Raw genomic sequence first — 22,858 nt, forward strand, 5'->3', positions numbered from 1 at the left:
ATGGACTCGGCGCCAGCCTTCGCCATGGACAAGCCGTTCGCCCCCAGCGCCGTGCGGGGCCCGGAGCCGCCCGAAAACCCTCAAAGCCGGAAAAACTTCAGCGTGAGCCACCTCCTCGACCTGGAGGAGGTGGCGGCCGGCATGAACGGGACCCCCCCGGCCGGCCCCCCGCCCGCCGGTGGCGGCAAGGCCATGCCGGAGCCGTCGGGAGGCAGCAGCGGCAGCGAGGCAGCGCCTCAGGACGGTGAGTCCCGCCGCCCCGGGATGGCCCCCTCCCCGGTTTGGGGCAGCCTTGGGGATGGGGTGTCCCCGCCGCACCCCCCCCCCTCCCGCCCCGGGCCGGGCTGCGGAGCCGGCGGCCCGTGCGCAGCGCCGGGCACAGCGGACAAAGGGGGTCGGTGTCCCCCCCGGGGCGGAGGAAGGAGGGGGGACACCGGGGGGGCGGGTGGAGACAAGGAGTGACCCCCGTCGGGGCGAGCTGCGGGGCTGCCGACACCCCGACGGCTGGGGCAGAGGGACCCCGTACCGGGGGACAGGGACATAGCAGCGGGGGAGAGGGACACCGCACCGGGGACGGGGGGCACAGGGACACCGCACCGGCGGAAAGGGACACAGCACCGGCGGAAAGGGACCCCGCACCGAGGGGAGGGACCCCGCACAGGGGACAGGGAACACAGGCACCCCGCACCGAGGGGAGGGACCCCGCACCGGCTGCCTCCCCGCCGCCGGCGGAGGTGCCGGGTCCGGGACGGTCCCGGGCAGCCGGTGCGTGCCGGGGCTGCGCGGCCTGCGGGGTACCCCCTTCCCCCGGGGCTCCCCGCCTCGGTTTCCGGGCCCGGGGAGCGGAGGCGGCCCGGCGGGGCCATGGGGACCGGGTCGCAGCGGGTCCTCTCCCGGCGCCCGCCGCAACGCGTCTCCAGGCCGGTAGCACCGGCAGCAACGGGCCGGTGGGGACAGAGCCGGGGCTGGGAGAGGGGACGGGGACCGACCCGGCACCCGGCTTCGTGGCGCTCGGTCGTGGCAGGAGGAGCGTTTTTAACGGGACAACCCCGCCTGCCCGGGGGCTCCGCGGCTGCCGCCCGCGCCGGGCAGCGCGCATCCCTCCGCGCCGCTCCGCCAGTCCCGGCGCATCCTGGCTCCGGTGCCCGGGGCGAGGACGAGGAGGATTCGCCCCGTCCTTGCGGCAAAGCCCCGCTCCGGGGGCACCCGACAGCGCCCAGAGCCCCCCCGGAGCCGGGCGTCCCCTCGGGGCGCAGTGGCGGCGGAGGGGCGACGGGGACGGGGAAGGAGGAGGGGGGCAGAGCGCGGGGTGGAGGTGCAGCCCCGCCGCCTCCCCACGGCTGTGGTGCCCACCCCGAGGGCACCCTGTGGGTGGCATCCCCCAAACCTGCCTCCCGGCTGGGCTTTGGTACCCCGGGCTTGTTTTCTGCGGCCCCCGGAGCGCAGTCCTGGGGTGCTGAGGGCCCTGACCAGGGCCTGACCCGCGCCTGGCCAGGGGTGCACAGCCCACCGGGGAAGCTGTGCCGGTACAGGGGGCTCAGCCCACCCCAGAGGCTGCCTGGACCTGCGGTGAGGGGCTCCCAGTGGGAATCCCCGCGACGCAGGGTGCTCCCTCTGTCCCCTCCCGCATGTCCCGCATTGCGTGCAGGTCTGAAGCATCTTTTTCCCACCCACATCTCACTCCCTGCACAACCTCCTTCCTCCATGGAGAACCCCCTCTGAGTCCTCCAACCTGCCTCTGCTTGGGATGCTGAGGGCTGGGTGAGGCTGGGCGCTGCTTTCTGGGATGGCATCTGGTATTTTCGGCATTATTTTCCATCCTCCCTCCCCTTCCCTTGGGTTTTGTTTGTACTTCTCGCATTGCCTTTGGGACCGTGGGGAGGTTTTCGCCCGCTGATGGGACCATACAGAGGGACAGTATGCTGTGTGGGATCAGCACAGCTTTTGGAAACGCAGCCCAGCCCGCAGCAGCCAGCTCGTCTCGCAGGGCTGTTTGCGAAACAGCAGAGAAACTACCACGCTGCTGAGCTCTTAACGCACCCCAAAGAGGCTCAGTGCAGACCGGGGGTGATGCAAATACCAGAGAGAGAGAGGCAAGGGGGCTGGCTGATCCCTGCAAGCCTATTTTTCACCCTAAAAGCCTATTCCTTCTGGGGCAGAGGCCCTGTGGGGTTTGGCCCGCTGATCCCAGCACCGCTAGACCATGGGGGATATTTCCCATTAGCACCTGTTTCGGTGAGGTTGTAGAGATGAAGACACCATCAGCATCTGGGATGCTCCAACAACCCATGGAGGAGTGGAAGCATTTCTCCCCCAGATCCCACCTGGAGAGAGAAATACCTGAGCAATGGGGACTGAGAGCAGCGAGCAAGAAGAGAACAAGGAAACAGAGAAGAAAACCTGTGTGCATGCCAACATCAACCCATGAGACCCCCTTACCCACTGCCACTGCCTAAACTGGGATGCAATTTCCTAAATCGAGATGGGGAGACTCTAAATACCAGGCAATGCCCTGTGAGCATCAGCCTTTTGCTACACATCTGCGATGCTTTCGGCATCAGCGTGATGACAGCAGAGGAACTTTTACTGGTAACGTTATCTTTTATTGGCATCCTAAAGTAAAACAGCCTCTCAGTGTTTTCTCTCGTCTTCCTCTTCACCACTGTGGGTTTATTCTGCCAGATCCAAGTTTGGAGCCCCGCAGGTCCGTGGCAGCGGGTTTATTATCAATGCAAACAGACCCTGGTACCTGAGTGTCTCTGCAGGATGTGGCTCTGCGCTCCGGCCGGGAAGCTGTTATCAGGGTCATCATGCCGGCGGGTTGGAGAAAGAGCAGCCCTGAGCCTGCAGTGAAGCTTCTGGCACCCCCTCCACTGAGCAGGGCTCACCATGGTCCGGGGGGGGCCACGCTGGCAGAGCTGGTGCAGGGATGCTCTAGGGAGCCCCAGGCTGTGCTCAGCAGACTGCGACTTCAACGAAAACCTCTCTCCTTCCCCAGGCGACCGCAGCAGGAGGAGGCTTCTGTTTCTGAGGCTGGCAGAGCCGGAGAAGCTCGGGACAGGGTTTTATTCTTTGCAGAGGGGGATTCAACCCTTTCCTGCCCTCACCCACTACCCCTGTCCCACAGCCCTCCCCGCCAGGGAGGGTGGCTGGGGGAAGCCCTGGACACATCTCTGCTCCGGGAGCAGCCCTTCCATTAGCTGCTGCCTGTATCCCTTGCAGGGCTGGCACATCCTTTCCCACTGGCATGGAGAACTAGAGCTGTCCCCACCTCCCTTTCCAGCCAAGGGGGCTGCTCAGCCCCTGCCTTGGCCCCAGCCCCAAACTGGCACCCAGAGCATCCACAGTGGGGGAAAAGTTGCAAATATCAGCTGTGCAACACGTTGCTCTCCTGGCACCCAAAAATTTAGAGGCAGAAATCCCACAAGCCAAGCAAGAGCAAGGAAACGCCAATAGGGTGATGAGGGGTCATCCCCATCCTCATCTTCATCCTCCTCTGGAGCTGTGCAGCAGCCTCCCATGGAAAACCTTCCGCACAACTTCTGAGGTCTTGAAAGCTTGTTCACCTCCTTTCATTAGACTAACAAATAATGTGTAACGCGAAACATCTGTTAACAACAGCCCTTAATGTTCTCAAGATGATAAAGCAGGAGGGTAATTTTAGCCAGCAGGCCTTGACTGATGGCTTTTCAAACAATGAACTTACTTTTGGTGCCGCCTGGGGATGGGAGAGGGAGTCGGGCGCTGGCTCCGGCAGCCCCTTCGGGGCCGAAAACTCAGAAAGAGCCATTTTTGTCACAGCCGGGCTTGGAGGAAGGTCTGTGGTCCCTCCGAGGGGATCCTCCGGCACGGGGCAGGCACCCATTGCCCGTTCGGCTGCAGCCAGTGGGACTGGGTGATGGGATGGAGAGACGTGGTGGCCCCTGGGCATCCCATTTGCACAGCAGCTCCTGGGGCCCCTTCCTCACCCCTGGGGCAGCCGGGACCGTCCGACCTGCACTGGGGCTGTGGGGATGCTGAGCAGAACAGTGATGAAGTGAGAGGAGAGGAGAGGCTGCAACCGAGGGGACAGAGGGGATTAAGATGATGTTACAGCAAATTGGTTTTAATTACATAAAGGAGGGCAGTTGGAAAGGGAGAAGCGAGGCAGGGAGGGGCAGGGACCTGGTAACAGAGTGGAAAAGGGGAAGGGACTTGCTTTTGGGGTCAAGCAGTGGCTTGATTGCCCCAAGCAGCCCCGAGCTCCTCCCAGGGCTTGGGCACCTTCCCCGAGGCAGAACCATCCCAGCTGATGTCCCCATGGTGGCCCAGCCTGGGGACAGTGCTGGTCCTGGTTCACAGCACACATTTCAGCTGCACTTCTGTGCCTTCCCAAATGCTGCTCGTACCCGCTGGACGGGAGGCACAGCTCGGGGACACCTCGGCCCCTCCGGCTGCGGGGACAGGAGGCAGCCCTGTAACGTAATGCTGCTGGAAAAGGGCCGGGATGTGCCCAAGGCGATCTGCCTTTCCTGGGACATCCATGCACGTACATGGCTCGGCTGCAATTAAAACCAGCATCATTAACTCGTGGCTGACCCCCTGTGTCTGGCTCAGGGGAATAGAGACCCCTAGGACCAGTGGGGTTGGGTCACAGGCATGGGAGCCAGCCAAGGCCCCCTGTCCCATAACTCCAGACCCATCAAACCCCTCTCCAGCACCCATCTGCTTTCCACAGCCCCAAAAGTGCTGGAAATCCCCCAAGCACCTCTGCTGGGAGGCTTTCTGCTGTTTCTGGATGATGGCTCAGGGAGGGACTGGGGGTGTTGGGACCCTGACTCAGCCCCTGTGGGGGGGAAGAGGCTTTGAGAAGTGTCTGATGGATGTGGCTGCAGCTCTCCAAGGAGAGGCTCTCATGCTTTTGTCCCCTGAAGGAGGGGACAGCAGGGGTCCTGGCTGCTTGGGGTGGCAGCAGGACCTGCTTGCCCCAGCCTGGGGCATGAGGTTGGGATGCACCGGGGTGGGATACGACCCGCCAGTGGGCAGCAAGGCTGGGATGCAGGGTTTCCAGCACCAGTGGTCCCTCACTGCCCCCCAAAAGAGCATCAGCTGAGGGTGCCTGGACACAGGAGCACCCATCTGTGGCATCTTCCTGGGCTGGCAGACCTCCTGCAGGGCCCTTGGTGGGGACAGTCCCTGCGTGGCAGAGCCAGGAACAGTGGCATCCAAAGCGGGGCGGGAGGTGAATCGTCTCGGTCCTTGCAAGGCCAGCGCAGCCAGTCTGGGTGGCACAGGGATAGGAGCCACCCTTGCATGGCCGTGACTCTCAGCGACCAGACATCACCTTCACTGTCCCCAGCACCTGTCTGGGGACATGTCCCTCTCTGGAGAGCTTTGAGGGCTGCAGACCCCAAGACAAAAGGTTTGTCTCCATGCAGGGACCATGCCCACGGGGCTGCTGAAGCAGGACAGTCCGCAGGGTGAGGACGACAGCACAGCCAGGCCTTGTGCCCAAGACCAGTGCTTGCCCAGTGCCTGATGCTGGCAGGTCCCGGGTGCAGCATCCATCAGCGCGTATTGAGTAAGCGCCAATTAATCCGGGCGGGAGCTCCCCGCCCCAGCCCGCCTCCCAACCCTCCACATTTGTTTGCGCTTAGTGCGAGGCTGGCGACAGGCGCAGGATGGATGGGGAGCCTGACGTGTCCCGGCTCGCCCAGACAGTTTCCAGCCGCCCGCAGGGAGCCCAGCGTATCCCAGTCAGGATAAAAAGGGGGTATGGCGAGGGACCCCCCTCCCTGCACCCACCCTGCATGCACCCAGGCTGCTGCAGGGGACAGGGGACAGCCCCAAACTGCAGTGCGATCCCTGCAGCCAGGCTTCCCATCCCTAACTGGGGACACAGCCCCAGCTCCCCCCTCAGTCCTCACCCTGTGTCACTGCCACGGGACCCGCTGTCCTGCACGTGGTCCCCTGTCCCATGGATAAGGGGAAACTGGTTCCCCAGGTCTCACCCATCCGAAAACCATGGGGGGGTGTTGGAGAGATGCTTTTCCCATGGTGCAGGCAGGATGAGAGGCTGAGTTAGGTCACAGCCCTGCCAAAACCAGCCAGAGCAGCAAAAACTGCTCGCTGCCAGGCGCAGGCAGGGAGGGACCCTGGGGTGGGGGTCACAGCTGGGAGACCCCAGGTCTCATGGGGCTTCTGGCATGGGGCCCACCCTGGTACTGCTCTGTGCCCCCCAGCCCCAAAGGGTGACACCTGCTCATCATCCCACTCCTCCCCATGGTGACACCCACTCACCATCCCGTTCCTCCTGGTGCTGGGAGGATGCTCTGTGCCCTGAGGTGCAGTCAGGCTCTTACTGACTGGTGGCACCTGGGCTCCAATTTGGGGAAAATTTGCCCCCAAATAGGCTGAACATCCCCATCTGGGTTCCAGGCTCCCCCCACCCCAGCTCGGGGGGCTCTGGATTCGAGCGGGGGCTTTTGCAGCCCTGGGAAGCAGCCCTGCTCGCTCAGAGCCCTCCCCAGGAGCGCAGGGAAATACATACCAGCACGTTTTCTGCAGCATTTGCAGGGCTCTGCGGGGTCCCTGCACATGCTTGCATCTGCACCAGGGGAGCCATTGCCAGAGGGTAAAGAGAAAAAAACCCAAACCCAGGGCCTGGGAAGATGGGTCCCCTCTTGCTGGGGGAGCCCAAGAGCCGGAGCAGCCTTGGCTGGGCCAGGAGGGCAGGAAAATCAGTTTTCCCCCCGCTTCTCATTGCTGGGATTTTTCTCCCCTCAGCACCCCGTGAGCTGGTTTTTCAGCAGGCATTGCAGTGGGGGATGCTCGTTCCCGACCCCACTTTCCAGCAGGGAAAGGGCACAGGAGCATGCGGCAGAGCTGCAAAAGCCACCCCTCAACATGTTCTGGAGAGGGCAGTGGGGGGGTCCCGTGTGTGGTGGGGACACGGGACTTTGTCCCACTCCCTTGGGATCCCCGGCAGCACCCACTGATGTGCTTTGAGCCCCAGCAGCAGCTCAAATGCCCCATGGTACAGCCATACTCAGCCCAGGAGGGTGCCGGGGTGTGGGGACACCTTGCCCGTCCCCCCCCAGGGCTGTTATGTCTAGCTCGACCAGGAACAGCTCAGTGCAAGACTATTTCCCCTCTCCTTTTGGGCTGTTATTTCAGGGAACGGGGCTGATTCACAGGAAAAATATGAAATTTCGACTTCGCGCAGCCAAGATGGGTGAATTTCAACGAATCAGCATTTTAAGAGAGCCTGGGCGTGTGTCTGTAGCTGGGAGGCTGATGAAATGATTTGGGGCTTTGAGGCTGCCTCATTAGAAACCCTCCTCTCTCCCAGGGAGCGGGGCCGATCACCCCTTCTCCTGGGTCTGATTTCCTCTGGCCACGGGAAATTATTCCCCCAGAGCTGTAAAATCACTGACCCGAAGGGATGGGGTTTGAAGCAGGATGGGTCCCGGGTGCTTTGGGGCTGGCAGAGGCTTGGTGTTCCCAGGCTGGCACCCCGTCCCCTCCCAGCAGCGCAAGCAGCAGCTGGAAGGAGTTATCTTCCCAGAATGGGATCCCCAAGCCATGGGGCAGTCTCAGAGCATCCTTTAAAATGCCGGGCAGCGGGTTGTGGCTGGGCTGAGCTGGGACTGGGCAAGGATTTAGACCAGGATTAATGCAAATCAGTTTTTTCCTGGCTGGAAAAAGCAACTGGGAAGAGGGTGAAAGCACGGTGGGCAGAGGCAGCCATCCCCTGCCCGGTCCTGGTGCCTGTGCAGGGACAGCGATGCCCAGCCGGGTGGGCGAGGAAGGGGAAAACAACCCCTCCTGGTGAGGAAGGACTGATTTGGAGTTTCAAGGTGGTTTTCCAATGCCTGTTTGCCAGCACTGCCACGGCACTGCAGAACTGGTTGGTTTTTCACTGGATGCCCCCAAATTTCCAAGAATTAAAAAAAAAATCCCACCCTCACCCTTGAGGCGTTCTCAATGTTCACGTCCGCCCGAGGGACACATGGCTGCAGGCGACGTTTTCCAGCCTTCCCACGGTGTAATGAAACGCCCCGTCCGTGAGCAGCATCCCTCGCCGGACGCTCCTCCGCCCTGCGCTTCCCCTGGGAAAACCAGCCCCAGTGCTGGGACCTGCCGGGGGCTTTGCTGGGGGTGCAGAGCAGCCCCTCGCCCATGGGCAGCCCGTGCTGGCAGCGCCGGCTGTGGATCCCATAGCAGGGAGGTGGGGGGTAAAGGGGGTGCTGATGTTGGAGGGGTCCCCAGCTCAGGGGACACACACACCCCTCTGGGGACGTTAGGGGGACAGATGGGGTCCCCCTTGCCACCCACCCTCCCCTGCAGCTCTGCTGGGGACTGCCCCAGCTGTGCACACTGCTGGGTGCAAAAGGCAGCTTGAGGGGGGGCCCGCGGGCGTTAATTGAGCGGGAGGCGTAACGAGGCCACAGTGCTGCTCCTTCCCCCTGGGATTGGGGGGCAAACGGCCCCCGGGAGCCAGGGCAGGGTCGGGGGAGCGCAGCTCAGGTCCTGGGGGGACGCCGGGCGGGCTGGGAGCCTTCAGAGAGCGGCAGCGCCAGCCGCCAGCCCCCTCCCCTTCCCTCCTCATCCCCCTTTGGAGTGCATATAATAAAGCAGCTTTTCAGCTGCGGCTGCAGTGATAGATCAGGAAGAATTGTATGAGTCTATTAAAGTCTGTGTGTCTCTGAATGGAGACTGTGGCTAAGCCAGGCGCCAGGCTCGCGCATTGAACCAGATGTGGAGAGGCGCCATCCTTTCCAGCCACTGAATCTGAGAGGCTGCAGGCTTCACACGCAAGGAAACTGGAGTGCACATGGCAGGGGAGCCGGGGGAGCGCCGGGGAGCACATGGCAGCGCTGGCGCGAGAGGGGCGCTGGGGAGGGGGCAGAGCCCCAGGGCCGAGCCTGGGGGGCTGCGGGGAACAGCCCCGGTACAGAGCTGGAGCAGAGGTGTTGGTGCAGCAGGTCGTGCCGCCCCGGCTGTGGGCTGCACCCCGAGTCGTGCAGGGCATTGTTGTGGGGGGTGCACTGCACCCCGAGCTGTACAGGGCATTGCAGTGTGTGTGGGGGGGTTTGCATTGCACCCTGAGTCACGCAGGGGAATTGTGTTGTACCCCAGGTCATGCAGGACATTGCTCAGGCAGGAGGGGGAGGATTGCATTGCACCCCAAACTGCACAGTCCACTGCAGTGTGTGTATGTGGGGGGTTGCATTGCACCCTGAGCCATGTGGGGCATTGCAGCGGCTGGGAGGGCAGGGTTGCATTGCTGTGGGGAGCGTGTTGGGGTGGGAGCAGCACTGATACTGCAGGGCAGCACACAGGGGACCCCGCACACAGCGCTGGGCGGGTGATGGGCGCAGGACGAGGTAACGGGCAGGGGCAGCTCCTATCTCCAAACCCAGGGGTGCTGCAGGGCTGCTCCTGCCTCTGCCCGCAGCAGCCTGATGTGAGTCCAGGAGAGTGAAAAAGAGAAGGAAGGGAGAGGGGGGAGAGGGAAGGACGAAAACGAAGGACGGAAGGAAGGCAGAAAAGACAGAAGGATGCTGTCCTGCCAGGGGCAGCTGTGGCTGGCAGCTCTGTGGGGCTGGTTGCCCCGTGGACTAGGATCCCACATACCCAGCAAAGGTGCAAAGCATCCATGGGGTACTGTGGAGGGGACATGGGTGACACGGGGTCAGCCACTGGCACGGTGCTGCTCGGGGCCGTGCTGGGCTCGGCTCAGGCTGGGGTGCCTGCCACGCTCCTTCCTCACCGATTTCACTTTCTTGGCTGGGCTGGCCACATGGCTGTAATTTGGGGTTGTAAATACCTCAGGGGAATTTTTAAATTAAAAAAATAACTGTTTTCATTTAAATTAAAAGACACTGAAGCATTTCTATTAGTATTAGAGGTTTATAAAACTTAAAACAAATGTCAAAACTGAACTACCAGGCACCGTCCACTTTGTGAAGCCCTTCGCGTGTTCAGCACGACCTGGTTACCCATTGGGGGTTAAGTTTTAATGAAATTTGTATGAGAGTGCCTGGAGGTCCCTGACCTGCACCCCGGGACCCCAAACACCGGTGCCAGTGCGTCCCCCACTTTGCTCCTGGCGGGGTTTTGGGTCCTCAGCCAATCTGGTGCTGGGGTTGGGGTCCCCAGCACTGCAAAATGGTGCTTGGGCTTCCCAGGGACCTGCAGGGGATGAAGGCTTGGGGTGACGAGGGCGAGGGTTTCAGCGCCGCTGGGCTTTGCAGAAGTGGGACCTCGATGCAGCTGCCCCCACCCTGGCATCTCCGAGGTGTCCCCTGGTGTCCTCCCCGCAGCCGGCATCTGCCTCCAGCAACCTGCCTGCTGTCCCCGCTGTCCCCGCCGTCCCCGCCGTCCCTGCCATCCCCGCCATCCCTGCCATACCCGCCGTCCCCGCCGTGCCCGCCATCCCCGCTGTCCCCGCCATCCCCGCCGTACCTGCCATCCCCGCCGTACCTGTGCACGGCTCTGTTTTAACCTGGAAACAGTTAACTGGGCTGGGTTTAAGAAAAAAAAAAAGATACGAGCCACTTATTAAAATGAATGTTTTACAATAAATTTGGCGAGAGGCCACCGACCTCAAATGAAAACCAGACTGGAGGACAGCGATGCTGCTCGCTGGCGAGGGTTTCCGGGATATCTGTGCGCGCACGCGCCCACGAGGGTCCTCCTTGGAGCGGCAGTGGGGTGGGGTCCTGGCTGGGGGCTTGTGCCCATCCCACACCCTGGCCAAATGTGCTGGTGTCCCTGGCCAGAGACCGCAGGATGGGCTCTTGGCAGGTGCCGGTGCTTGCTCATAAAATGGGCACTTGGTGGCATCTTGGCCTGGGTGTGAAAAACACCCAACTGGCCTCAAAAAAGAGAGGGGAGTCAGGTCGATGGAAGGAGGCGACATGAGGGGACACCATGGGGGTTCCCACCATTCTCCCTGGTCCCTGCCCATCCTCTTCCCTCCCCGTTGGCAATGACCCTGATGCAAGGGGGTCTGTGTTTAAGGTGGAGGGCTGGGGTTGGGTTTCAGTGCTAGATGCCATTGGGGCTGGCTTGCTATGGGCTTTTGCTTATTAAATTTCAAGAAACCACCTTTTTTGGGGGGCAGGGTGGAGAGAGGAAGGCTGGGATCGCCATGCCAGGGGTCCCTGGCTGGGAGCCAGCCCTCTACACAGTGTTCCTGCTATGCAGCCCTGGCTGATTAGTTTTATTTTTTAAACACTATGCAAAAGTCCCAGTGAGCTCACGACACAGTGACGGTCCAAGGCACCCGCTATCCTCTCCCCTTCCCATCCCCGGAGAAACCCACTTTGCAGTTAAAGCTGAGTTTTTGGTGGAGCTTTGCAAGCGCAGGCGGGTGCTGCTCTCAGGGCCAGCACTTGCACAAGTCTCATTAGCGTTAATTAATTACACATGCCCCATGCCCTGCTGGGAAACCGTGTAACCTGTTATGTCAGGCGGCCGCATGTGAGTGATGTTGGCACCTCTGTGCCTGCATCATGGATGCACCAAATGCTGCCTAAAATATTTGTGGGAGGGGGAGAGAAGCAGCATCTGCCATGCTCAGCCCTAATACAGGACGGTGGGGTCCGTCCATCCTGACATCATCCATCCTGGCATCGTGCATCCCGGCATCCCCCTCGCTGATGGCTGTTGGCAGCCACCGTGGCTGTCCCCTCTGCCCAGACCCCTTTGCTGCGGTGCCCGGGGCTGACCCAAACCCCAGCACTTTGGCAGCGGAGCCCGGGCCGGCCGTTTCCCCGCGCCGCAGAAGCCCGTTCACACATCTGTTAACCATCACCGTCGCTGCCACTCTCCGTGCTCAGCTATTTTAATGAATGGCATAAACGATGCTGGCAAAGCAGGGAGGCTGTGGCCCGGGTAGGTGCCCAGGGGCTTCATCCCAGGGGTATCCCAGGGTACTATAGCGGTGCGAGGCGCAGGACAGCCTGAGTGCTGGTCGCATCCCACCACGAGAAGGTCTCCTGGCCAGGAGATGAAAGCAAACCCCCTCGGTGAATGCCTCCTTGCTGGGGAGGCTCCCGGCCGCCGGCGGCTGGGGGAGAGCCAGCGCCTTGTGTTGGTCCCCGGGCCTCCACTGTGGGGGCTGGCAGATTCGTGGGAGAACAAAATTAAAATTCCTGATCCCCTGTTGGTCAGTGCTGCTTTGTACTTGTCCCGGCTCAGCGCTTCAAACCCACCACGGTGCCTTTTCCTGAGGTCCTTGCCTGTGCCGTGAGCGCTTTTGCTCACCCGGCTGATCAGCTCCTGCCATCCCCGGTCCCGCGGCCATGAGCATCTGCCCGAGGAGCCCTTTGGTCTTACACGTCCTCCCAGAGCATCCCTGGGCAAAGCCAGGAGCTGCAGCACAACATGCACCACATCCCTGTATTTATCCTGTCTCCCCTTCTCCCTCTTTGGCATTTGCAGGGGACATGCCAGACCAGCACCATCGCAGATGAGTTTTTGGAGGCTTGGCGTGGCCCAAGCCCCACCTAGGCAAAGGGGGACCCCAGAGGGGAGTGAACCCCCTTGAGCTGTGTGTTCCCCCCCTACAAATGGTGAAGATGCCAGACCCCAGTCAGACCCCAACCACTCAAAGCCGACCGGGGCGCCCAGCAGTGACTGCCGTGGTGCCACCATCCCCAAAAACTCGCACAGAAATGAACCTTTCCTGGGAGGTTTTTCTCCTCACCCTGCCATCCCTCAGGGTGAAAACCGGGGTATCCAGGGGGGAGCAGCACCCCAGCTCGTCCCCCACTCGGATCCTCTGCGGCTCCATCCCCACAGAGACCTGACACAATGGAGGCGATGGCGGCGCTGGAGCTGGGACAGCCCATTGTGTCAGGCTGTGGTTGTAGCCTCCTCTGAGCGCACGGGATGCTCTTGGCAGCTCCGGAAAGCTCTTCGCCAGGCTGGGGTCACCCGCCACCCTGCGCAGGCACGGCCCTGGGAGGGAATTTTTCACTTGCAGACCAAGCCCAAGGGATGAGCTCGGCGCTCCGGGTCCCGGGCTGGATGTCCTGGGCCAGTGCCACTTGTCGGCGGGCGCAGCCAGGCAGTCTGAGCCCTGCGGCCGGCACAATAGCCCCGGCCCCGGCTCCCGGGGTGCGCAGGAGCCAGGCGGCTGGGAAAGCGCAGCGAGAGGCTTCACTGAGCCCTGTGCCGTGCACCAGCGCCGTTGCCTGGTTTTAAAGGCTGTTTCTGCAGCAGTTGTTTAAGGGGATGCTGATGATGCCAGGCTCTGTGATCTGGATCCTGATGCAGGGTTGAGGCCAGGGCCAGGATGCTGGGGTCTGTGCCAGAGGCGCTGAGCCTGGCAGCAGGATCTGTCCATGTCCCCTTCTCCAAAGGTCTGTCCCCAGGCAGGCGGTTCCAACCCCGGGGAAAAGGCAGGCGATGGCACCATCTCCCCCAGCCGCCCAGGAGAGCACGGGGGGAATTTCTCATGCTGCTCAGCCCTCTCCCACCAGAGCTTCGTAGCCAAAGATGTTCCCCAGTCCCTTCCTGAGGCTTGACAGCATCCCACCGACCCTGCATCCTCCTTTGGGGAATGTAGCTGCAATTAATTCATTAAACACTTCCGCTGATGCAGGAGCCGGCTGTGCCAAAACACTGTTCCCGGGGCCTGGCCCCAGGTGGGCGAGCACCGCGCTGAGCTGCGCACAAGCCTCTGGCCGGGGCAGGAGCCTTTGGTGTGGTTGGAAGGGCTATGAAGTGTTCGGGAAGGTCTGGGCGCATCAAAGCCTTGGGGCTTTGCTGGCAGCAGACAACTGCAGCCCCATGGGTTTCACCAGCTTTCAGCTTTCAGGGTGTCCTCTCTAAACCACAGAGCATGACTTGGCCGGCCAGGTCCTTGCCTGGTTCTCCAGCATCTGGTTCTCCTCTCTTCAACTCCCTCTTCCTTCACCCCCTTCATCTCCTCTCTCCCTCCGCTCCTCACTGTAACCCCTTCCGATCTTGTCCCTCTTGTGTGCCGAGGTTTTGCAGCAGATAAATCACTGCTGCCCTTGCTGGAGAGCTGGCTTTGAATCTGCTCACACCTCTCACCCATGAATTCGGTGGCTGCTGCCGGGCTGGGACTGTCCCTAAGAGAGGCAGCATCCTGCCACACAGGCCTCCTCCTTTCCAGGTTCCTTCTTGTCCCAAAATTCAGCTAAGCATCACGTTCCCACTGCATTTGCGGCACCAAAGATCAGGGTGAGGTGAAAAAAGGCTGCGGTGCCGCAGTCGGGTTGCAAGCACAGGTTGGACGCATCCCCGCCGGGATGCAGGGATGCTGCCAGTTTGGCCGGCTTTCCAGGACCTTCCCAGCTTGCTCAGGCTTTCGGTTGGACATGCCACGGCGGACGCTCGGACACCGCACACCATCCCCGGCATCGCTGCCGAGCAGCAATTGCAACTTCTGGGGGTGCATGGGGAAAAGCCTCCTGGGCTTGGGGGGTGCAGGCTGTGCATGGAGCATCACTGCTGGGCAGGATCCTCCCGAAATGCCCCCCACATGACCGGGGGCAGCAAACTGCGGTGCTGGGTGGTTTCTGGCTGGTGCAGCGGCAGCTCTATAACCATAAAACAGTCTGCTGCTGCCTGTCAGTGAGCGCAGGCTAAGGCCCTCCCGGGACAGCCTTGGCCTCTTTCTTGGTCCAGGCTTTTGCTGCTCCTTTTTAACAGAGACACTTTTCCCCCAGCAAAACTGGCAGCCTGTAAAAACGTGTCAGCGTTTCAGTTTTTTCACAATTAATGAGGTGAAACATCCTCGGAAACATTTCGCTGTAATGTTTCTCCAGTAGCTGAGACTTGCCCCTCTCTTAAATTTTTCATGTACACCACTTGAGCGGAGAAAGTTTCCTTCGGACTCAGCACATTTGGACCCCCTCGGCTTCAATCCCCCCAGAGCCTCCAGCATTCCCGGGGTCTTCCCGAGGCTGGGGCTGGGCTGGAGGGGGAGCAGGGAGCGGCGGTGGGTCGGGGCGAGGAGGTTGGAGCCCGCTCCCAGCAGCGGGGGCACGCAGGGAGGGGCTGGCAGGCCCCGTTCCCCAGGGATACCCCATCCCGTGCCCACGGGTTGTTCCTGGGATGGGTTTGGACCTCACAGCGTCGTGCTGAGCAAAGCCAGGACCAGCACCCTGTGGGCAGGGGTTGGTGGCCCCAAGGGGCTTCTCCCCCAGGTAGTGGGGTGAAACCACCCAGAAAACGGAGTTACGCTGATATGGTTTTGGCCCTGAGCTGCGACGCCGTGCTGGTCCCGTGCACCCGGGCTGGGCTCACTGGCGGGTGCAGGAAAGGCACTGCAGTTGGGCGATCCAGCACATATCGAGGGGCACCTTCCTGGATGCTTCTCAGCCCCCTGGGCTTCCCAAGACGATTTGGGGAGATTACAGACCCGTAGTGGCATAGGCAGCTCCCACCATTGCTTCTGCGACAAACCCTGTGCCGCCTGCGCCCGCGAGCACGGACAAGCCCCCAGCTCCCCTTTGGCCTGTAGAGCATCACTCTTGCCATCCCTCCTCACTGCAAAGCCCTAGTGTGGGCAGGTAAAACCCCCCCCGGAGGCTCCCAGTCTGTCCCCAACCATGTCCCAAGACAGGGCAGTGCTGGCAGTAGCTGCTGGAAAGGGGGTCCAGCTGGGCTCGGCTGCCCATGCACCCCCAAATCACCCCCCGGCTTTGGGCGTCACAGCTGAGAGTTACAGGATAAAAAGGAGCCAGAGCGGGCGGACACCGCAGAGGGGCAATTCCCAAACCTAAGAGCTTTGCTCCGGCACTGCTCGCCGCGATCCGAAGGGAAACGCTTCCTCCCCATCGCATGATTTAGAGGAACAAGTTAAACAATTGCACATGAAACTTTGGCGGACGTCATCGCCGGAGCTCTCCTCGCTTCCCCCGAGTATAAGAAGGGATGAAGGGAGTCCACATGTTTACCGAGAAAGACCATGGGAGAAACGAAAGACATTGTTTTTCCAAAGGATTTCTTGGCTGTAAAAGGCCTCCACCACCCTGCGGCTTCCCTGATGAAGGCCCAGCGTTAATTTGTTAAATCCACATCAAGTGCCCGGAGAACCCGTTGTTTATTTTTGCTAATTCAGCCGGCCGAGATCAAATTGGGGTTTTATTTGTTAAGGATAAACCTTAATTAATAAAAGCTATTTATTTGGTTAGAGCCGGCCGCAGCCTGAGGGTCAGATATGCCACGATCATTATTTCAAGTAAAACAAACCCAAAACGTCTCTCAACAGTTTGAAAAACGTAGAAACTTAGAGGGCTGAATTTATTTGTCTTAGGAAGAATTTACAGCTAATTCCCTCCAGGCTATTTCAACCCTTAAATTATACCCAAGAAGAAAAAAGAGGAAAAAAATGCCATTCCAGGCAGAGAAGGGAAGTAAATGGTACAGCAGATTTGATCATTTGGCTGGGGGGGGGTGGTGAAAAATTTAAAGCTTTAAAGGTCTTTGGCAAACTGCTCACAAATAGATGGAACGCGTGAAATAATTTAACGGCAGAAAACTGTTTGGGGCTCCGGGGTCTGCGGCGCAATGGAAAATGAAACACGTTGGATGAGATGTAGCCTGGGTTTTTTGCAGGAGAGGGTTGAACTCACTCCCTCCTGGCATGCCCCCCGAAAAAGGGGGGTATTTGAACCCCAAAGCCAAGCAGCAGAGCTGGAGCCAGCAAAACCTGTCTCAGGACGTGGCGGTGCACGCGGGGGGTTTGCAGCATCATCCAGGGGAGAGATGGGCTTGCAGTCGGCTGAGGTGACCATCCCGGGTCGCAGGGACAGTGCTGGACAAACACCACGCTCTGGGATGAGCATTTTGCAAAAAAAAACCCCAAACTGGGTGTCCAGAGGGGAGCTGCCCCACAGCGGGAGACTGAGTGTGGTTGGCGATGGGGCCCACCACCGAAAGCCATCCCGAGGAATGAGCTGCGCTGCCGGAGCATCCCTGCCCCGGGGGACATCACTGTCCCTGGGGCTCAGGCGTGCGAGCGGCTGGGATTTTAAACGCTGGTTAGGTCTGGATCACAGCTGCACGGAGGTCGTTTATCGCTCACTAATGGAGGTCGTAAGTCAAAGCCGAAGCCTCGGTGGAAATCTAGTGAAAATTACCTCTTTACAGCACTCGGCGGCTGCTGCGCGGGAGGCTGGGGGCCCTGCCAGCGTGGGGCCCCCCCTTGGCAAGCCCAGCACCTAGGCTTCGGCAGCCGAAACCCGCTGAGTCCGTCCTATGGAAAACTAATGGAAGCACAGAGGGAAAAGGCAAGAGCCGGAAAAGTGGGCTTGGTCAGGGCTCAGCTGAACCAGCACGGCTCTGACCCGGCCGCGCTGAGGCCGTTGCCTTTGCAAATGGGGCAGGACCAGTCGCTCCCCAGTTCCCAGTGGCAGGGCAGGTTGCCGGTACGGCGCGGTCCAGGCTTGCCAGCATCGGTGCTCCTGCATGGAGAAGGGATCTGGGGTGACTCCCAGTACCCCATGGCATCCGTAGGGCAGAGCACTGCCCCCCGGGCTGCCCACAGCTCTCGGGCAGGCAGCACTGCCTGAGGTTGGGCGTAGCAGAGAGGAGGCTGGAGGTTACCCAGGCCACATCCAGCACCCCAAAACTCATCCATATCATGGGCTAAAAGACTCATGTCTTGTCTTACACACCAGGGCAATTTAAGGCTTTTTTTGTGAAGCACACCAGGCCCATCCCGCTCTGTGCAAAGCCCCTGCGCCTCCCTCTCCCCATCCTCCCCCCACGTCATCTTTCATTATTCAGTAAAGTTATCCCCCCCGTTTTCCCCCTTCCCCTGCATTTTTTTTTCACTTTAGCGGAAATTGTAATCAGTGGAAGGTAAATACACCGAAGATGAAGGTGGCTGGGGGGATGGCTCAGGAGTCCCCTCTGACCTTGGGGTGGGACAATCAAGCCAATGCCTCCAGCCGTGCCCCAAACGAACCCCCAAATTATAACTGGCAAAGGCAAGGGTTCAGCTTTCTCTGCAACCTCCCCACGCACTGCTTTGGGGCAAAAGGAGGAGAGCAGTGAGCTGGCTTTTAACTTTGTGCAATTACAAACTCTTATTCCTGGAAGCCCATTGGGGTGGGGAAATGGTTTCCGATTCCTCCATCAGGGTGTCAGCGAATCCAGTTAAATCTGATTCTCGCGGATGGGTGGCAGCAAGATAGCAGGGGGTCTTCAGGGGACCCAACCCATCCCCTTCCTTGTTCCTTCTCCAATGCCGCAGAGCGCTTAGCGATGCTCATTTTTGGAAAGCTGATTTGGGGTTATTAAAGCATCTTTGATAGAAGCGATCCGACCCGACTTTGCACGCTGTAAACCTGTCAGACGCACACAGCCAGCAATTAGGGTGGCATTTATCTGGTCCCACAAGCCTGCGATGCCTGAGCTAATGGGGAAAAGATGTTGATCTGTTACCAAGGCTCATCCTTGTGTGGAGCAGAAGACCCAGGCAGGCATCTCAGGCTTGGAGTTGCCTCTCTGTAGTATGGAGATGGGGTGGAAAATGGAGGGGGGGAAATGAACATAGCAGAGAATTGAGCTGGAAAGCAAAGGTTTCTGTGGGGGATTGGGGAGCTCTGAGCTACAATGGGGTGCAGTGTGTTTTAGGGGAGGTGTGAGTAGTTGGGGAAGGGGTTTTGGCCACCAGTATCCTCTGAGAAGCTCCCTGGAGCATCCCACGGGGTTTTGTGGTGCAGGAGAAGTCAAGTCCCTCCATTAAAACCAGCAATAGGAGCTGAACAAAATGCCCCAACCCAGGCATGACCCAGGGCTTGCAGCTCTCCAACCACCCAGGAATTGCCGGCACCTGAATGCATCCTGACCCAACTCTGGTCTTAAATCTCCATCTCAGCACGCCTGCCAGTCCTGTACAGGAATCTCTCGGCACCACCACCGCAGCCGTTTAGCTCTTGCCTCCGTGGGTTTGGGGAAATAGAAAACAGCCAGAAATAGGGCCAGATCCTATGGAGCTGGTTTGAGAGTTAATTTAAGAAATCCTCCTCCTTGCTTTCAGCCAAATTAGAGGGGATGACAGAAGCCATCACTTACGGAAAAGTCCTATAGCCAGATTTTAAACTGGGGACAAAACCGAAGGAGGTTTATAAATTTTATTTATACATTTACTGGGGTTCTGTTGAAATCATTGCCGGTTTGGTGGGGGGCAGTGGGTGCCCTTGGTGACGGCACTTTTTGAACCAAGCCCTGGTCTATAATTTCCCCAGAAGCCCTACGAGGTGGCCATAAACCTGCAAGGAAACATCTCTTGTCCTGTTACATCCTGTAGCTCCTTCCCAGCCTGATGGTTCCCGTTTCGATCCCAGGCTCCTGGAAAACTCAGGGACAACCACGGCTGGACTTCATGTATTTTAATCCAGCGGCTCGTTAGCTCACTGAAGGAAAACAGGACCAAAAAAGGAGTTTAACTAAAAGGGGCAACTGGAAAGCAGAGACTGGCAGAACATTTGAAGCTGCAGGAACAAGGGCTGGAGGGAATCTTGAGAATTTTATTTGTGAGCCTTTTAACACGGACGGCGGCAAAGGGCAGCCTGCGGTTTCCTGGCTGGGGAAAGGGCCTCAAACCTGCACGTATTTCAGGCATGGTGCCGTCCCTCATGTCTTTACCCAGCCAAGAAGGCCATGTCCCAAATACAAGAGCACGGGCTGTTTCCAGCCCAAGGGATGGTCAACTAAGGTCCAAATGCACCTAGAACACAATAAAAGACCCAGAGAAATGCCAGTGGCTGCAGCGAGGACCTGAGAGGTGAATGGAGCTCCTTTTCCTCCCCTTCCCATCCAGGGATGCTCTCCTCTCCCCACGGTCCTAGCAGTTTGGCCCCATTGTGGTCAAAATGATGCAGTGTCTCTGCCTGTGAGACAGGGAAGGGGGCTGGTGGTGGTGCCCAGGTCCCACCTCCACAGCCCAACGCTTCGTCCCTTAACAAGTCAGGGTGTTGGAGGCACCCAGCGTTCCCAGGCTCTGGCACTGGTCCTCACTAGAGCAAAGCGCCAGAGAAGCCATCTGCTCTTTCCAGGAGGCCACTGCCAGTAATGGAAATACATTTAACCCTTCCTCCTCTGCTGCATCGCCTGGCATGGCTCGCATTTGGCACTGGGATGCTGTTGGTGGCATCAGCCAGCAGCATGGTTTTCAGCGAAGGGTGCAAGGAAACTCTGCAGTAGCTCTAAGTTTGGACCCTGCTTTGGGCAGAAGGTGATTAGTCCCAGGGACAACCTGCCAGCAGATACTGGGTTTTGTCTGGTCCTCATGGCTCATGTCAGGATGGGACAGCCCTTAAGAGTGGTATACTCAGGCACAAAGTGACCTTAGGGACTTGATAGAGAACTTGGTGGAGGTTTCATGACTTGAGTTATTCAGAATTAAGGTCCAAGAAGTTTTTTCTAGCCTTAAAGATCTTGGAACCCATAGTTTCCTCCTGCTCAACAGCTTGGGCTGTCTTGAAACAGGAGAGTTAATATCCCTTCCAGTAGATTTTGTTACTTGCTCAAGCATCATCTGAAAATGCTGCACATCTATTTAATAAGTATCAAGATAGCTTATTAGCAAGTATTTATTTCTTGAGCCTATTCAGGGAGCAGTAATTCCTGCCACCATGGCCTCTGCAATGATATAGAGCAGAAAACCCCAATATAACCCTGCTATGAATCAGAATGTCATAAAACTATTAACATTTCAAATAATTCCAAAATACTTTCCCACCAGTAGGTACAGATTGGATCCAGATGCTTTATTAACAGATAGAATAATTAACCAGTACCTCCATAAGGAAGAACGACAGCAAGACGTGTTCCTCATGAAGCCTTTGCAGGCAGCTGACTGGGTATCTCAGAAAAAGACTTCATAAACTTGCCTAAACCTGATGATATTAGTGACAAAGAGGAGATTAATCTCAGCCTGGCTGAAAGCCCAGGATCAATACTGAGAAACCAAACTGCACCCTCAGCTTCATGTTTCCATGAGCCAGCAAAGCCAGAAATAAACACTGTGGAGGCTGAGCTCTGCGAGATGCTGGTGGCGTTAATTCCTAGCTCCGAAGACCAGGGTTGGATGAGCAGACACTCGGCTAGTCCTGTGTCACCACGGGGACATGCCACAGCTGGGGTTTCAGGGGGTGCTGGAGGTGGGACCTGAGACCCAAATGTCAGACATGTTTTGGTACTGCATTTCCATCGCCATCCATGAAAGCTTGACCTAAACACTTAACAATAGCCAAGCCCAAGACACCCTGTGGATGTGTCCCCTTTGGAGTGTGGGGATACCATGAGATTCAGTCCCAGCAGTTTTGGTCGAGTGCTGCCCTAGAATCCACAGAGATTGGTATTCAAAATCAGGTCTGAGTGGTTTCAGCCAGATGTGAAACCACCACAGGTCTTTGCAAATGTTGGGTTTAACCCTAAGCTCCAGCAGGTCCTGAAATAGGTTTTGATTCTCACGGAGACCACAGGGTTGCACATATGCTGCTCCCCACAGAGTCCCAGGTGCCCGCAGGGAGGACGGCTGGTACAGTGCAGACCCCCAGGAGAGCTCAAGCCCGGCTGGGTCCCTGTGTGGGGTCTCGCACGGGTCTGGCTCTCATGTGGCCTTGTCTGTGCTTTCCCCACAGGCGAGAGCCTTAGCCCGAGCCGCGGGGCGGCCAAGAGGAAGAAGAAGCAGAGGAGGAACCGCACCACCTTCAACAGCAGCCAGCTGCAGGCTCTGGAGAGGGTCTTTGAGAGGACACACTACCCTGATGCCTTCGTGCGGGAGGAGCTGGCAAGAAGGGTCAACCTCAGTGAGGCAAGAGTCCAGGTGAGCAAAGGTTTGTGTGGGAGAAAACAGCAACCTCTGCTTTGTCCCCAGGTGGGAGCAGGGACTGTCCCCTTGTTTCACCCTGCACATGACCATGATCGGTAGGGCGGATGCTTGGGACACCCCTGCTCACCCCGAGTCCCCGCTGACCACCTTCCCTCCCCACGCAGGTCTGGTTTCAGAACCGGAGGGCCAAGTTTCGCCGTAACGAGAGAGCAATGCTGGCCAACAGATCGGCATCACTCCTCAAATCCTACAGCCAAGAAGCAGCCATTGAGCAGCCCATGGCACCACGGCCCACTGCGCTGACCCCGGAGTATCTCTCCTGGACCAGCACCTCCCCGTACAGGTAGGTGCAAGCACTGGAGGAGCTGGGGAGGAGGTGGCCATGCGACAGGCTGCCTAGGGACCGCCCCACCGCCGCAGAAGTGCAGCCCTGTGCCGCTGCTGAGGACGCAGAGGGTTTTATGGGGCCGAAAGGAGCTCATCCGGCTTTGTTTTGGGAACCCATTTCAGCCCCATCTGAGCATCCCCTGCCCGCCGCTGAGCAGGCTTCCCTGCCTCCATGCATTTCAGGGCCGGAGCAGGGGCCCTAGTCCTCGCAAGGGATTCGCTTGGCCTCGTGCTGACCCTTCCCACATCTCGGCACAGGAGGTGGCATAGGTCCCTTCTGGTTCCCAGCTCTCTGCGTCCAGCCATCTCGTCCAAAAGCTCAAGGCAGGGCCTCCTGGTGCATAGTTTGAGGGGTTCCCACATGCATCCAGCCACATAAAAATGCTGAAGCCTTGACTGCTCTTGTGGGAGATGTCTAAGAGGGAACGGCCAGCCTGGCCTGGGAAGCCAGCAGGACCGCGCGGGGCACAGGGACTTCTCCGTGGGCCATACCTCATTCCTCCCCTGCTCCCTCCCCGCAGCACTGTGCCCTCCTACAGCTCCAGCGGGACCGCAACACCCACCCAAGGGGTGAACATGGCCAACAGCATCGCCAGCCTGCGCCTCAAAGCCAAAGAGTTCAGCCTCCATCAGAACCAGGTGCCGACCGTGAACTGA

The 22,858-nt window shown here is 59.0% G+C and overlaps 1 protein-coding gene across 1 annotated transcript; it reads left to right on the plus strand.

The window, feature by feature from the left end:
* On the plus strand, positions 1 to 22,858 carry PRRX2 (paired related homeobox 2). Its single transcript, XM_059828935.1, has 4 exons — positions 1 to 244; positions 21,624 to 21,808; positions 21,979 to 22,157; positions 22,723 to 22,858. Exons 1-4 carry the CDS (start codon positions 1 to 3, stop codon positions 22,856 to 22,858), a joined length of 744 nt encoding a protein of 247 aa, XP_059684918.1.

Source organism: Gavia stellata, chromosome 24, assembly GCF_030936135.1.
Source record: "Gavia stellata isolate bGavSte3 chromosome 24, bGavSte3.hap2, whole genome shotgun sequence".
Taxonomy (NCBI): Eukaryota; Metazoa; Chordata; class Aves; order Gaviiformes; family Gaviidae; genus Gavia; species Gavia stellata.